Source organism: Rhipicephalus microplus, chromosome 7, assembly GCF_043290135.1.
Source record: "Rhipicephalus microplus isolate Deutch F79 chromosome 7, USDA_Rmic, whole genome shotgun sequence".
Lineage (NCBI taxonomy): Eukaryota > Metazoa > Arthropoda > Arachnida > Ixodida > Ixodidae > Rhipicephalus > Rhipicephalus microplus.
This window is the reverse complement of record NC_134706.1, coordinates 88604227-88621396: the sequence shown is the minus strand read 5'-3', so window position 1 is coordinate 88621396 and position 17170 is coordinate 88604227. Positions and strand designations below refer to the sequence as shown.

Below are 17170 nucleotides of genomic sequence, written 5' to 3'. Positions count from 1 at the left end.
GTTTCCAATACGAAACGTCTTCTAAATGTCACCCTGAAATTGACTAATTTCTTATCAAAGAAATTAGACATACTTGCAGTCGATTATTTGAGTTTATTATGAGCTTATTACAAAGATATCCAAGGTAGAGTGACATCATTTTTTTACGCTACACTATGTAGCTTGAAATTTGACTGCAAAAGCCTGCAACGAACACTGCATGCAATTCTTACTTCCTCGTATCACCATTATAGCATGTCTTGTACAGCCTATACCACCCATCTATTTCGAGCTGGTGTGTCTGAACGTTAGTTAAACTTGAACGGATGAAACAACATTTATTCCACATTGCAAATCGCCGAGGGCGCTTCCTTGGAGAGGGTCACTGCGGCTGCCATCGCGACACACTAACACGATCTTCACACTGTCCGTGCCCACTGAGCTCTCAGCTACGTGAGGCTATAAGACATGGTACCTAGAGCGCTTTTGATATTCGCGAGCACGTTTGGGCAGAACTCGACGAAATACGTGATGACCTATTTAACGCCGACTCGATAATGTCAATGAAATCGATAACAGATTTAACATCGACTCTCTCCCGCAGACATCATGAACGGCAAGCCTCAGCAGGCGTGGGAACTCTACCAGAGCATGGACACCTCGAGCGAGTCGTTCAGTCTGCTGCAGCTGCTGGCCAACGACTGCTACAAGGTGTGCGGACAGGCTCTACAGCCCGCATTTATTCCTTGTTTTATTATTTTCTAATTCAGCATGTCTGTTTAGTGTGTAAATAGACCTTTAACAGCACGCCTTAATGCATAGAACAACATTTGCTTAAATCCAGCTAACTTGAGAGAGATAGTCTATATTTCTTTGAAGCACTCCATCGTTCAGGCTCGCCGCACGACAGCATGACTGTTTCCGAATGGCCACTGGAAATTCGAGAAAACGGTGTCGTGGCTACTCTTGAAGTTTCTAAACGCACCATACCTCGCATGTTACTTGTGATAGGTGCACTTACGCTGGGGTGTAGTGTGGTGATATGGGGACGCCAGCCTATAAGGGACAGCTCATAAACCACCGGCATGTGAATTGTTGCGTCACGTTGCGCGCGATTTCTAGGTAGCCTGCGCGTGCTTCACTTGAAGAGAAAAGGAAATTATTTCAACATAACATTGTAATAGTACACAGTACTAGGCTGGGGTGTTAGCCATCTTCCTTATTTATAACTTCTTCCTCCTCGTCTCCCTCCAACCCTGCCTCACGTCCACGTACACTCCCCCTCTTTGAAGACTCATCCCTCCTGGGTTGATACTTGAAAACGTTTCGAATGGTCCCAAACTGCAGCACACCATCATCGTTGGTGTAACCGACCCTTTTGAGAACGCCATGTTGCACTGCGATTTGCACCACGCGATAAGGTCCCATGTACACTTGCTTTGGGCCGGGAAGGCATTTTCTGACAAGCACCAGATCGTTCAGTTGTATCTGAGGTATTCGCGTGTTGTGGCGACAGTCAAAGTTCCTCTTCATACTTTCCCGGTATCGCTGGTAGGCTTCCGAAGGTTTTCGTTTTTCGCACAATTGCAGGTGGTCTGCAATGCAAAGTTCTTGATCAGCAGGAAGCACTGGTACCTTTCCGAAAGCTGCAAAATATGGACTACAGCCGATGCTCGCAGTGTGCGACCGATTGTGATGAGCGACAGCTGCTTCCAAGCAGCACTTCCATCCACCCTGAAAACCTGGATATATTGAAATGAACTGCTTCAAATCCCGAATGATTCTTTCAGCCATGCCATTTCCTGCAGGATGGTACGGAGCGCAGCGTCGCAACACAACTCCTCGTTCCTTCGCCCAATCTTGCAAACGCTGACTAAGAAACGCTGGCCCATTGTCTGATATTACTATTTTCGTATTCTTGAACATCTCCCGACTCAAAAGAGCGATCACACTATTTGCGTCTTCCCTTCCCGGCCGTGCAGCCACTATTCTTGCGCACTGGTCTATTGCCACTAGGAAAGACTGCGTTCTTCTTACTCCTGCAGCCTTCTTCTTGAGCTCTGCGAAATCCAGATGAATGACTTCAATTGGTACGTCGGAATGTTGAGGCAAAACCATCTTGTCTGTTCTCTGAAGGTACTTGGCTTTGTGAACTTGACATTGATGACAAGACTGAGCATACCTTTGAACGTCCTCTTTCATGTGTTTCCACTGGAAACGCTGACGAATCTTGTGATATGTCCTCCAAAAGCCATCATGTCCACCTGAGTGCGGGGAGTCGTGATAGAGCTCCAAAATTCGAGGCACCATTGTTTCTGGGACTGTGAACTTTCCGTTATGGAACTTAAGTTCTTCAGTTCTCTCCCACAACAATGTTGCGTTGACATTTTTATGATCAGGAATTACCGCAAGTCTTGAAAGCGCATCTGCGTCCTTGAGGTGTTCTTCAGGCCTGTGGTGGACCATGAAAGTAAACTGCTGGAGTTCACTCACCCACTTAGCAATTTTTCCTCGAGGCTGGGCGAGGTTAAGTATATACGTTAAGGCTTGGTGATCCGTAAAGAGCTTGAAGCTCCTGCCATCCAGGTAAGGTCTAAAATAGCGTACGGCCATTAGGACTGCCAAGGCTTCCTTCTCTGTAGTCGTGTAGTTCAGTTGAGTTTTCGAAAATGTGTACGAATAGTACCCGACGACCCTCTGTTGACGGCTCCGTGGAGAGTCGGTATCTCTGTGGTAAAGCACTGCGCCTGTGCCATAATAAGAAGCATTGGTGTTCAATTCAAAGGGCAACTTGAAGTCTGGAAGAGTCAGGACCGGATCCGATGAAATAATGGTCACAAGGCTGTGATAAACAGATTCACACTCTGCTGTACACTGAAATGGCACATTCTTCTTAGTCATTTCTGTAAGGCATTTGGTTTTGGTCGCATAATCTCTAATAAATGGCCGGAAATGCCCTGCAAGACCCAGAAATACGCGCAAAGAGTGCAAGTCATATGGCTTCTGCATTTTTGCGATTCGTTCGACTGATTCCTGTTTTGTTGTCTTGGTTTGGCCGTCAAATACTCTTCCAAGAAACACCACTTTACTTTGGAAAAACTCACTCTTCTTGTCATTAATTTTGATCTCGGCGTCACAAAGTGCTTGAAGTACACTAGCCAGATGGTTTGAGTGCTCTTTCTTGTTGCGGGAGTATACTATTATATCGTCTATGTAGACGTTACAAAACTTCCCGATAAACGGTCGCAAGACGTCGTTCATCATTTTCTGGAACCAAGCGGGTGAGTTCTTCCATCCAAATGGAAGTCGGTTATACTCATAGATGTCAAAGGGCGTGATGAAGGCAGAATATTTCTTGCACTTTTCAGAAATCGAAACTTGCCAAAATCCTTTACATAGGTCAATGCGCGAGAAAACTCTGCAGCCACCCGCGTCATCTATGATAGAGTCTATACGTGGCATAGGAAACGGAAAAAGCTCAGTCTGCTTATTAATTTGTCTGTAGTCCGTGCAGAGTCGAAGACTTCCATCTTCCTTTGGTGCAATGGTGATGGGTGAAGCGAACATACACGTGGATGGACGGATAATCTGCGCATCCAACATCTTTTGAATCTCGTTCTGAAGCCACACTTTCTTGTCTCGTGACATATTATAGGGCTTTTTTCTCACCACCGTCGTATCACTGAGCTGGAATGGAACCTCAATCTTCGTAGTTGCTGTAGGATATCCTTTCAGACACAGCGATTCCGGGTAAAGCGTCCTAACATCTTCACCTGACGATGGTTTCCGCGGAGTTCTTGAAGGCGAAACTGCAGCGTTGATAGCGCGGCGCTTTTTTTCTGTGGTAATTTCGCCTGTCCAGTAGATATTAAGGCGAAGTGCACTGATGACTGGACGTGAAAGCAGTAGTTCATACGGAACTCCGTCGAGTACCAGTGCTTGCACAGTGACAGTGTTGCCGAGACACGGTATGGTTATACAAGTCCATTTATCGTTGACATCTCGTCTTCCATCGTATTCGTGTACTTCTACTGGTCTTCCATCTTTTACTTTCGCCCTCTCAACAATATTTGCGTTAATAACCATGACGCTTGCTCCGCTGTCAACTAACGCACTCCGTTCCTTTCCATCCATAAAAACAGATATGTACAATAGACTTGTATGAGACAAATAAACAGCTTCTCTTGATGTCGTCGGGTGGAAGCCAGGACCCTCCCTATTTAGTTTTTTGTTACGTCATCTAGCTCTTCGCCATGGTCTGAGCCTCCCTGGGCGGTCAAAAAGGATACGGGTGTTGTAGTAGGTATCCAGCTTGCAAGCGGGCGTCGTTCCCCAGCTCGTGTGGCCCCGGTATTCTTTGCAGCAGGAGTCATGGGTTGACGCTGGGTTCCTAGGTCCGGGAGGTAGAGGTCTCGCATTCTCTGCAGAAGTTCTTCGACCGTCTTGGGTCCGCGCATTTGTATTTGCTTCTGGAGGTCCGGACTTAAACCATGAATAATAAGCGGAACCACAGACGTCTCAGGCAAAGATGAGTCCGCCAGCTGTAGCAAGCGCCTTTTCTCATGAAAATAGCTGAGTGCAGATCCAGACCTGTATTTGAACGTGATTGCTTTGTCCCATAGCCACACCTTATTCTCGCTGAAGGAGCTCAGAAAGCTTGCTTTCCACTCTATTCATGGTTTGTTGCTGTAAGAGTTGAGACGCCATTCGTACCAACTCTTTGTTATGCCCGATAGGAATAGTCGCATGTGTTTCACTTTATCTTCGTCGCTGTGCCAGTAGCTTTCATCGCATGCATACTCGTAAAACGTGAGCCACGACTCGGGACTACTAGACTCTCCGTCAAACATGTCTGGCTTCACGTATTCGCGACTTGGTCTGCTTAATCTTTCCGTCGCGTTCACAAGCAAGCACATGAAATAATTTTGCTGCCTATTCTGTTCTTGCTGCAGTTCAATAAACTTGTTGATCAGCTCGATCGAACTGTTAGGCGAAGCAGCGGTAGCAGGCTTCGCGTCGTTTCTTACTGGAGTCAGCACGAAATTCTCATAATCCTGAAGTTTCATGTTGATCCTCACCATTTTTTTAGCTAGTAAATGGTCTGGAGCTATCTTCATTTTAGTGTTTATATAGGAAACAAATGCGTCAGTGCTCACTGCTTCCGTAAGAGCTAGTTCCTCTTCATCTTGAGGCGTTGCGGTCAAGATCCGGATGCCACCGCGTTGATTTGCTCCAATGGTGAAGTGAAGTCCACCCACATCTTGAATGTCCGCACAGAAAGTATACGCGGCTGCGCCAATTTGTAATAGTACACAGTACTAGGCTGGGGTGTCAGCCATCTTCGTTATTTCTAACTTCTTCTTCCTCCTCGTCTCCCTCCAACCCTGCCTCACGTCCACGTACAAACATGAAAGGGGAAAAGCGGGTGGGGCAATGGGCTACCCAATTTCTCAAGGATATAGATTCGCGGGCAACCTGCAACGTCCTCATCTCGCAGCTGCCACTGTGGATAAAATTCTGCACTGCTAGGCTCCAGATTGCGAGTCGGATGCATGCCGACCGCGGGCACTGTATACTTCAATAAGGACGAGGAGCATAAACGATTGATATGTTCTGCTGCACACGAAGCCGCCATGCAGGTTCTCGAAATCAATCCGCTGACCATTCTTACCACGTGCCTCATATTTGAAGCCACCGATAGGGCACGGAAATTCTGCAGAACCCAATACATTGCCGCTACCGTCTCACGAATTTAAAGGAAAATAAAAAGAAGCTTGCAGTTCTATGTACGAGTACAAATGATGAGCGGAGCTTCTTACGAGTGAAACGCAAACAACTATGTACGTTTTTTAGGGGCGAAGATCCTTAGGATGTGGGTATTGCCTCCTCCGTAAATAGTACATAGTACGTATCCAGCTCTAGTTGCTCATTAAATGGCGTTGTGTGTCTATAATTACAATTGTATATAAGATCACTGGATGGCGGTAGGGGATTCTTATAGTTGATGATTAAAGTGGGGGTTGGATGGACGGATGAACAGATGGACAGATGGACAGACAGAGAGACAGATGGACAGACAGAGAGACAGACAGACGGATGGATGGACAGACCGAGACACAGGCAGATGAACAGACGGACCGACAGACAGTTGGACGGATGGACATACGGACAGATTAACAGACAGATGATTCGTCCCACTCATCATCATTCACTCTGTGGATATGCTGTAATTTGTTTCGTGCTGGTACGCTAGAGCGCCTGCTACGCTCATTGGCGGGAACGCTCGTTTCACAGTTTGAAGGGAGAGGGCAGAGACGAAGAAAGGGAAAGAGGGAGACTAATCTGCCTCCATTTCGCATGCGTTCGTGTTCTCACACGTTACGCATCGTGCGGACGCCCACCGCGTTCCAGCACTCGTAAGGCTCATTTATCCTCACGTGCGAGGGGGAGACGCCACAGCTTCCGTGCCAGAGAGCTTCGGCAACGACGGCGAGGTGCAGGCCTAAGGAGCTTCGCTCTTCATAAAAAAAATGCCCGCAGCTTCCCTCGGGGGAACACTGAGGAGGATGCGGAGCATATAATTGGTTAACGGGGTGTTAAAGTGCGACTTACTTGGGTCGATGGCTAAATTGGTTAACGTGGTTGTGAAATGGGGTGTTAAATTGCGACTTACTTGGGTCGCTGGCTAAATTGGTTAACGTGGTTGTAGGAGGGGTGTTAAATGAGTGAACACGTACGACACGTATGCGAAAGGGCGGTGTTTATTTATTGCGACGAACTTTGAGCACGATGGCTTTTAGATGCCACTTTGGCCGGCGCTGGTCGAAGGGACGTCGATCATTGCGACCTCGGACGTCGACGCGCCGTACAAACCAACCAACGAGCGGCAACTGAGCGAGCGAGCACCGACCTTGAGTATATATACAGCGCGACGGCGCATGCACTGTCAGCTGTCGAATGTTCGAGAAGGGGGAGAAGCGCAACGGCGCATGCGCGCGCGTCAGCTGCCGATGTTCTCGAAGCGCGACGGCGCATGCGCGCTACATTATACAGCTAGCGAATGTTCTTGAAGAGGAGAAGCGCACGCGGTGTGTAGAGGAGGAAGGGTGCACAGATGGTGGAGGAGTGAAGCGCGCGCGGTGTGTAGAGGAGGAAGGGATGCACAGATGGTGGAAGAAGGAGGAGGAAGCTTGCGGACGGCGCCGCACTACAAGCCTCGAGTATTAGATGCTCCGCATCTAAAAAGGTGACGGCACCATTAACTCTTCTAGTTTTACGTTCAGAGAACCAGGAGCTCAAAGAAGGCCCCACCACCGTTTAAACCTAGACTGATCTAGGACTTAGAGTAGGTGGCCAATGTCAGTTGTAATGTAATTCATGTAGTGGCCTAAGAAATACAAGCGCTGGCACTCCGCATAGGCAAAATTGTTTGGTGGATTAACATGTGGGGTTTAACGCCCCAAAATCACCATATGATTATGAGAAACGCCGTAGTGGAGGGTTCTGGAAATTTAGACCATCTAGGGTTCTCTAACGTGCACCGAAATCTGAGCACACGGGCCTACAGCATTTTTCGCCTCCATCGAAAATGCAGCCGCAGCAGCCGGGGTTTGATTCCGCGACCTGGACACGGCGAAAGTTTTCCCAATCTCCACATACCAAAAGTTTGACGAATGCGCCACGCCCGTACAAGACAACGAAGTTTCTTGTAATTATGAGAGAGAGACGTACCTGTTGCCGCCGTCTTTAATGTCTGGGCGATAGAGGTGAAGTAGATGTCACGTGAAGCTACGACAAACAGCGGATATTCGAGGACAAGAAGAAACATTGTAATTAATGAGCAGGCGGAGCGAAAAGTGCTGAGAAGACGACCAGTTCTATCTGTTGAACGACATCAAATATGGAGCGCAATCACCATGTTCCCGTAAGAGTATTCGCAGGGACAATAGACGACTACTTCCCAACACCATTTGATATATAAAAGCGCTATCAACCGCGGCTTGCAGTCTTGTTTAATTAGAACGAGTGTTTCAAAAAACTGGCTAGAGGTTTTAACGAGATAGTCCTACAGCGCACGTTCGAGAAAAAGCCATTCGCGCAAATACTGGAAAGAAAGTAGTCTGCTTTTGCCCATTCGTATACGGTAAACCTTATTAGGAGAGAGTCTCCTCAAAGGGACACTACAGAGCAAAATGATTTTTCACGTATTAGTAAAGTAAAATTTCCCAACCCCGAAAACACCAGTCTCACCACGACATGACGCTTGGTAAGGAAGAAAACGCGCGAAAATTGAATGTGAGTGAAGACGTGACTTACAGATCCCCGCACCAAACACTATGACGTAGTAAATAATGAAGGCGTATACTGAGTCCTACATTGCTCCTACTCGATAAAAATGAAGCCCATTGTCTTCAGTGGGCGCCCAATACCCTAGAATACGAAGTTTCGAAAATTTCGGTTCAGCCAGTGTCGTGAACATGCGAAAAACTACATTTCGAAATTCGCTACGTCGCGCGCTGTGATTTCGCCGCGAGATCTAAAATGAAACTTCCACTTCATTTTCTCCACTTATAATGAATTTATGACAGTTAAACTTACGGCATTATAGCTGTCAGAGGGCAGTTTGCTTCTCTTTAGTGTCCCTTCAAGACCCCACGATGTATTATTCGGCTTAAATCCGCCCGGGCACCGTCTACAGTGAAAGCGCTGGTGCAAAACACATGTGCGCAAAACCGTCTACGAATCGTACGTAGCGCGTATACAGTGAAAGAAAATAAAAGGTCCTAACAGCGTGAAAACAACAATATTTAACCGTGCATCAATCAGAATAAGTTACAGAAGAAAGTGCTAACAAGAACAAAATAATAGGCTGTTAACCAGAACAAAACAGTAGTCCATAACGCCATATGAGCGGCAAAGCAAAATCTGCGTGAATAAGTTAAAACGTGAATACGTAAAAGCACCTGGTAAATGACGTCTGTCTTGTCATCATCGTCAGAGTATGTCTAAGACGGAAATGTTCTGTTGAGTGTTATTGACGTTTGTGGCAATAAATTTTTTCTAAACACATTTTTTGTGGCTGTGTTTGTGTGAAACATTGAATTTACATGTTCTTTCAACGTCATCTCATAACCATGTTCATGTTAATGACGTCTGTTTTGTCATCATCGTTATTGTATGCTAAGAAGAAAATGTTCTGTTGAATGTTATTGACGTTTGTGAAAATGCATTTTAGGGGCGAAGCTTCTTATAACGGCACCCGTTCGTCCCTCGTAGTCTGTAACAAGTATAACATTTTGACCTCCAAGGTGGTTCCAGTGAGAGACTTGTTCTGTGCGTTGTTGAACAATAAAAAATAGTGCTCAATGTACATGTCAATGGCTGATAATGGGGAATGAGAGACAGGAGCATTCGGCTTTTAGTTCACGCGCAGGCTGCGATCACCATTAGCAGCCATTGGCATGTACATTGAGCACTATCTGACAAGAAAGGGTTGCTACGTTATACTCGCTGGGTGTAACCTCCTTAGCTTTAGAAAGGTTTAGCGAGCGTTGAGCCGCAGTGCCATGAATACAATGAACTTGTATATACCATGAATGAACTCGAGGTGGTTAAAAATGGGAAGTAGATACGAAGCGCAAGCCGTAAGAAAGTAAAAGCCGAATTCTCCGCCTCTCATTTCCCATTAGCAGCCATTGGCATGTACATTGAGCACTATCTGACTGAAAAAGTTTGCTGCGCCATACTCGCTGGGCGTAACCTCCTTGGTTTTCGAAAGGTTTAGCGAGCGTTCGGCCGCAGTGCCATGAATACAGTGAACTAGTATATACCATGAACTCGAGGTGGTTATAGGTGGGAAGTGGACCCGAAGCGCAAGCCGTAAGAAAGTGTGCGTGTGCCACCTCTCGTTTAGTCCTTGGAATGTCCGCTGGATGGCGGTGCTTCTATATGGGGAATATATGATGAAAAGAGGCGAGATGGTGGTACTTGGAGTGTTGAATAGATGGACGAACGGACACATAGACAGATGCATGGATGGACGCATGAACGGACGCAAGGGCGGCTGCATGGACGAACGCAGGGACGGACGCACGAACAGACGAACGCACGGACGGGCTGATGGATGCATGGACGGTCACACTGACGGACGCATGGACGGACGGAAGCAAGAACGAATGAACGGACGAATTCTTCGCCCCACTCTCCATCATTCACTCCGTGGATATGCTGCCATTTTTTTAAACAGGTGTTTCTGCGTTCTACCTGGGTAGCTTAAAGGGGCCCTCGAACACTTACCACGACTTGATAGTTTTGCGTGTTTTTATAGCTGGTTGTGTACACTGAAGGCCCAAGAGATAAGTACAGCAAGAACGCCAGCGATAGGGGCACGCAGCGCAAAGTTATTCAGCGCAGAAATATCAAAATGCAATGAAATGGATGCTTGCCTTCAACTCGATTTCCGCGGGCTCGCCTGACCGTGTTTCTCTCACCCTATGACGTCGGAAGGCTGCCCAATGAAATGAACTGAAAGCCCTACCGTACAGGAAGCTTGCACGACATATTGCTTAATTGGTTGGTTAGTTGGACCCAAGAGGAATGGTTCAACCCACCACGGGGGATCGGCCATGAATCGCGCGACAGTGGAATTTAGAGGGAAAGAAAATAAGGAGGGGGATGGCTAAATATTTTTTTACATTAACAAAAAGCTTAGTTGTGCTAACAGACAGTTATGAATAGTTTAAAAACAAAACAAATAGAAATAAAAAAAAATGAAATGCAGCAAATGATATATGAAATAGACTAATGACAAAAATAGGTAATGAGTATGTACTTGTGAGATTAGCAAGGAAGACGTTTTGATTTTTTTATATGGTTATATATCGCTCCATATATGTCCCTAGCTGTTGCAATGACCTAGTGCAGAAGTCCCTAGGGAGAGTAGTACACCATTTCAGACAGTTCAAGCACGTGTTTTCGGAAAGCTGGTATTAGAAATTTTTGCCTTAAATTTTGATGCCTGCGGCATTCTCCGGAAAAGTTCTCTATGGTTTCTGTTTGTGCACAAGAGTGACAATGGGGGGAAGAAACAAAACCAGGTCTGTATAAGTAAAAGTTTAAAGGTGGAATACTGCATCGCAATTTAGTGAATGCCACTTCGAATTGCCTTGTTGTACACCAGGCGCTGTACCACTGAAACTCAAGGGGTTGAAAATCTGCGCCATTTAGAACAGAAGAGTTGGTGTGTTCATGCCGTATACAGAAATTCCAAAACCGTGTGACTGTATATAGGCAGCAGGGTCTTAGAATATTCAGGACGGGGCCCTTAATCGATTCGGCCGCCAGTGGGTCCACCGCTTCATTTAGTATGAAGGCCAAACCACATAAGCGCGAAAATGCACGCGACAACGACGAGCGACGCGACGTAGATCGTCTTCGCGCGATCAGTCGCTAGCGCAGGCAAACCTCATTCACGCGACGGCTTCGGCGAGCGAATTCCACTGTTGCTGGCATGAGGCTGTCAACTCGCACCAAGAAAACCGCGTAGCGAGCGGTATGCAATTTAAAAATAAGATATATTGTTGTGTAATGAAACGGAAAGTGTTTATTATTGCCTTGCAGCACTTTTTTATATGCACATGCGTAAACATTGCGTTATTTCTTGTTGCGCATACGTGACTCGGGCAGGGTCACGTGCACCTATGTAGTCTTCGTCTTTTCCGGTTTTTCGCTATTGGCTGCTTGAGCCCAGCACTTCCGGGCGATGAGCGACGGTTTCCAAATCTGGAGAACCGAGCGATCGCGCGAAAACGAGCACGCGACACGTCGCGCGAACGCCCTGTTTCGTCGCTCATAGCGTCGCTCGTCGCTGTCGCGTGCATTTTCGCGCTTATTTGGTTTGGCCCTTATTCCAGTGTGACCTGGCACCCAAACCAATCAGATAACATGAACGTGATCGGGTATATACGTATGAAATTTTAATAAACAAGGCGATGTATTTGGTGCTGTCAGAGCAGTGCAAACTGAGAAAGAATTGGTCAGTATAGCAACCGAAGAGATATATGCTGGGAGCTTGCGTATGTGTCACTGCCATTAATTTTGCCTGGAATATCGGCGTAAAATCGGGCAGTCGCAGTGAATAAGACAAATCTAATGCTGTTGAGTAGATGCCCACTCCTGCTTTTTCGGCATTAACGGAAGCGTCTGTGGCTATAAGTGAACTTATCTGTTGGCTATTGAGATGGTCTTCGAGCAACCCATTCAAATATTTTATCGGCAAAAGTTTAGCGTTTTTCGGAAATATATAATCAAACACTATTCTTACCATAGGATTCCGTACTTGTGAGAAACATACACTACGAATGTTTGCCTCTAATGGCTCTAAATGTTTTTGCACATAAACTGTTTGATGTCGACGTAGTCGAGACCACTCACAATAAAAAAAAATATGGAAGGCTTGCTTATAAATACACATTGGGAGCGTCTCTCTGGGGAGGCATAGATGTTCAGAAATGTTTGAACAGTCAGTATGCGAAACCTGGTTTGTAGAGAGGGCAGATATGCTTCATGATAACGAATATTAGTAGCGACAAACCTAGGGAGGCCTAAACATAGACGCAATGCCTCACGCTCTATAGAAAGAAGAGGACGTAATTCATAAGTGGGTCCCGCACAGAAAAACACACATTCAAACTCTAATATTGGGCGGACATACATGCAATATGTCATCAACAAATCTCTTTTACGCCTTCCAATTCAACCATTCCTAATGCACTTGAGCAACCCAATCGCAAGTGATCCCTCAGACGCAATATACTCCATATGTGCACTTCAATGAAGATTTTCAGTGTACATTGTCCCAAATACTTTAATGAGTCTACCTGTGGAATGAAGTCCTATCCGTACGTCAATGCTATTCTCACAGGAGAACTCAATGGAAATGCAAGAAGAGGACTTTTCCTAACATTAAGGGACATGCGCAGGTCACTAGGCCATACTTCAATAGCCTTTAAATATGATTGTAAAATGTTCTACAATGAGTGTATGTTATTGGAAGCTGAAAAGAAAGCTATATCGTTTGCGTATACACATACTTGCACTTTATCGCGAGTAGGGATAGAGCTTAATAATATAATGAATAAAATGGGTGAAAGAACGGATCCCTGAGAAACTTCCTTAGCCTATTTGTATTGTTGCGAAGATAGTCCATTCTGTGAACAATAAAATGTACCACCATTTAAAAAGATTTGAATCAATGCAATTATATATTCAGGAATGTTAACACTTCGAAGTTTACAAATAAATATGGTGCGCTCCACACTGTCGTACGCCTTAGCAATATCTTAGGTCACAAGAGTGGCGTATTGTTTTCTGTGCCGAGCAAGTTTAATTCTAGCTTCCAAGTCAACATGCGCACACCATATGGAGCAGCCAGGTCTAAATCCAACTTGAGATTCTATCAATACATTATTTTGCTCGATACATATGTCAAGATGTCGATACAGAACGCGTTATATTAGCTTTACAAGAATAGAGTTGAGGGAAATAGTACTAATGTTGTCTATAGCATAACCAGCTCTCTGTTTTTTAAGTAGTGGTGCTACTTTAGCAACTTTCCAGCCAAAATGCACCCAGGCATTTTCTATAGAAAAATTTATGAAGTTAACGAGATCGCTGGGAGACAAAACAAATATAATTTTCATCATCGCTGTAGTTATTTCATCAGGACATGAAGATGAAGCTGGTTGTGATTGTACTACCTCTGATATCTCTTCTATTGTTGTTGCCTTGTGTTCATTAGCCTTTTCTGTGTTCGACAAAGGGTGTGGTAGCACCGATGTAAAGCGATCTTCTAAGCCTTTCCTGATTGCTTCCAATGACTGCAACAATTCTGCAGGTGATAAACAAATGTGCTAAATTTATAGGTGTCGGAGCAATCTTTCTGTATTGTAAGAACATAAAAAGGGCTTTCTTAGTTTTTGTCTCTGACATATAGCTGTAATATATGAAGTTGTACTCTTCTTTTGCTTTCTTAACCATTTGCCTGAATGTAGAGCAACATATTTATAGTCTTTCCAATTACGTGGACACTAATTGTAGATTAGTTTCATCCGTGCTGCCTTTCGTCACCTATAGTCGCGATCACAGTCTGTGTTCCACCATGGTGAATGAGGACTACTTCTAGTTGACTGCTTACTAAATTTGAATTTATTCATAGTGGCACTCAATAGCTGACATAAATTAAGGGCCTTTGCCTGCTCGCTATTTCCTGGCTGTTCATTTAGGCCTAATCGTAATGTATCTTTAAATTTGATGTAATTAACATGATTCCGGACATATTTGTTTATGGAAGCAAACGGGCATATTATTTCAAACAATATCGGAAGGTTATCACGATTTGTGGCCGATTTGATGGTGGACCAGGATGAAATGATACAACCTAATTTAGAAAAAGTCAGGTCTATTACAGAACGCGATAGGCCAGAGACATAAGTGGATGATCTGGAATTCCGACACTGAACGCCATTCAGACTGGCCCATTCTAAGAACCATTTTTCACTGGCATCGGATATATAACCCCATGTTATGTGGTGTGAAATGAAATTTCCTGCGATGATTATATTCTTTTTGCACGCAGATACTGCGGAATCTAGTAAACTAGTATACACAACGCCTGTGGGGAAATAAGCATTGATTATTGAGAATGACGTACAACCAGGAATAGATATATCTATTGGTGAAATTTCACACTCTGTCGATGTAAACTAATATGCTATCTTCGCTCTATGGGCAAATATCGTAGAGATGAAAATTGCTAACCCCCTCTACAAGTACGGTGATGTAAACGAAAGCAGTGATAGTGTCTAAGTTTAAAGCTTTTTTCCATAGATAACCATATTTCTTGCGATATAATTGTTTCAGGAGAAAATTCTGTACAAAGATGTAAAAGATTAGTAGCTGCAGCGAGAATTGAGAGACAATTACACTGAATCACTTTCAATGACCCTATGTTAAAGGTATACCAGAGACCTTAACTGCCTTCTGGATGATGATGTCCTTTAAGAAATCATCTTTCGTCAGTGGACTGTTGTCCTGGCACTTTTTTGACTTCAATCTATGGAGAATAGTGGATTTCGGTGAGTTAGGGGTAGCCCAGCGTTTTGTGGCTCTATTGTCCAAATCCATATTTTCAACAGTTTGTGAAGTGGTCTTTGAACCACTTCCACCGTCTTGCTTGAGGGGACATGGAAGAGTATCAGAGTACTCTAACGCTGTTTCTGCACCGGACGCAGTTTCTACACCAGACGCAGTGTCTGGCGTGGTTTCATTTGTGCCTTCGTGGGTAAGCGCGATACCTGTATCGAGAGTAGGATTTCCTGCACTATTTAAGACTTGGGGTCAACTTGTCGAAGCCTGCTCGATTTTCTCTGACCGGGTAGAAAACATGGCTTTCAGTGTTTTCGACATGGCCTTTTCGACAGCATTTGCCACAACTTCCCTATAGAGGTTTCGAAAGCTTTAGAATGTCGAGCAGCAGCTTCAGCGTACCCGCACGATCTGTTCAATACTGTGGCTCGAGCTTCCCGACGTGGGCATCGCTTCATTTCTATAATCTCTAAAATTTGGAGCTCTTGATCTCTAGCAGGGCAGTTTGAATGATCAGCAGGGTGAGCACCTTGGCCAAGACAGCATCGTTAATTTTGCGAGGAACATGTTTTCGGTTCATGCTCTTCCCCGCATATGCGGCATCGAGGAGACGATCGGCACCCCTTGACGGCATGGCCATATCGCCACCACTGGATGTATTGAAGTGGGCGGGGAGCAAGAGCCTCTCATTTCTGTAAATTACAGGTTGAGAGGCTCTCCGAGACGCCAGGCCCGGATATTTGTCAGTACGAAGTTGGGTGGATTGCGACGCCACACCAGACGCCACACTACACGCCCTCAGTGTCTCCAGGCATCCCGGACCAGGCAGCCCCTCAAGGTGCAGATGATTCATCCAGTGGCCCGCGACCAGTGGTGATTCCCACAGAACCACAGGTCGAGCCTTCGTCAGAGGAGGTGCCTCTCGGCGAATGCGTCGCAGATGGTGACGCGATATCTGATGCTCATCTCATGGCTGCCTGGTCCTCTGTTAGTCCTTCTATCATTGAAGAATCTTTGTTTGCTTGTGTACATCTCTGACCATCGTCCGATTTTCTTAGAACTCAAAATTCCTTTTACCTTTTTGCAGAAACCATGGCGTCTTGATGTTCGCGTCCTCCAGGACGCGTGATAGCGGTCAAATTTGTGCCGTGCAATACGGGTGTCAGTCGCTGGGTCTGTTCCATATGGCCGAAGAAGACAGGGAACACGTATATGGCGCCTCCACCCGAGAAAAACGCACCCCAATGTTAGTGCCAGCTGCAGGCGAGCAAGGGCGGCGGCACTAAAATGGCCACGAAATAACCCCGACACTTATTATACAGGCTCCAGTTCATACCAAACGAGGCAAAAAGCATTTGCTGCAGTCGTTGCTAACCGAAGGCAAGCGATCACTTCAGTGACAATACGTACGAAAAGCACGGCCGTAGCAGAAGCGGAAGCCATTGCACTAGCCACCCGTGCAGCGGAGTGCAAGAGACAGCCTGCGCACGTTCTCACAGATTCCCAAGAGACTTGCCGACTGTTTCTGAAAGGCGTCCTTCCCAAGAGCGTCCTACGCCTGCTAGGATCCAACCTCCAAGAAGACCACGACATGACATGGTGCCCCGCCCACGAATTTGTAGGAGGAAACGAACGGGCAGACCACATGGCTCGAGCATTAACTTTCCGAGCCGCGGACATGCCGACCCGGGTGAATTACTCCACACCTATGCTGCCGCAATATATCCTTGAGATCTAAAGACTGGCCCTGCAGATGATGGCACCACCCCACCCTAAACTCACCCGCTGACAATCCAGGGATAGGAGACGAATACAGACGAACGCATAATCCAACATACACACACTTAGCAAAATCCGGTCATCCCAATTTTCTGACCGCTGCCCTTGGTACGGTGACACATCGACACTCCAGCACATCACTTGGACTTGCCAACAAAGACCAGCAGAGGGCAACTCACCCCTCATCACACGAAACGAATTTAAAAGGTCGTGGGAGGCGCGACTCACCCGGCAGAACATGGGAAGCCAGTGACCAACCATGGAGCAG

General features: G+C 45.8%; 1 protein-coding gene across 1 annotated transcript in view; it reads left to right on the top strand.

Moving 5' to 3' along the window:
* Positions 1-17170, top strand: part of Ttc26 (tetratricopeptide repeat domain 26) — a 64535-nt gene that overhangs the window by 39614 nt on the left and 7751 nt on the right. The window contains exon 14 of the mRNA XM_075869443.1: positions 584-690. Within this exon, the coding sequence (XP_075725558.1) occupies positions 584-690 (107 nt within the window). The remainder of the gene's footprint in view (positions 1-583; positions 691-17170) is intronic.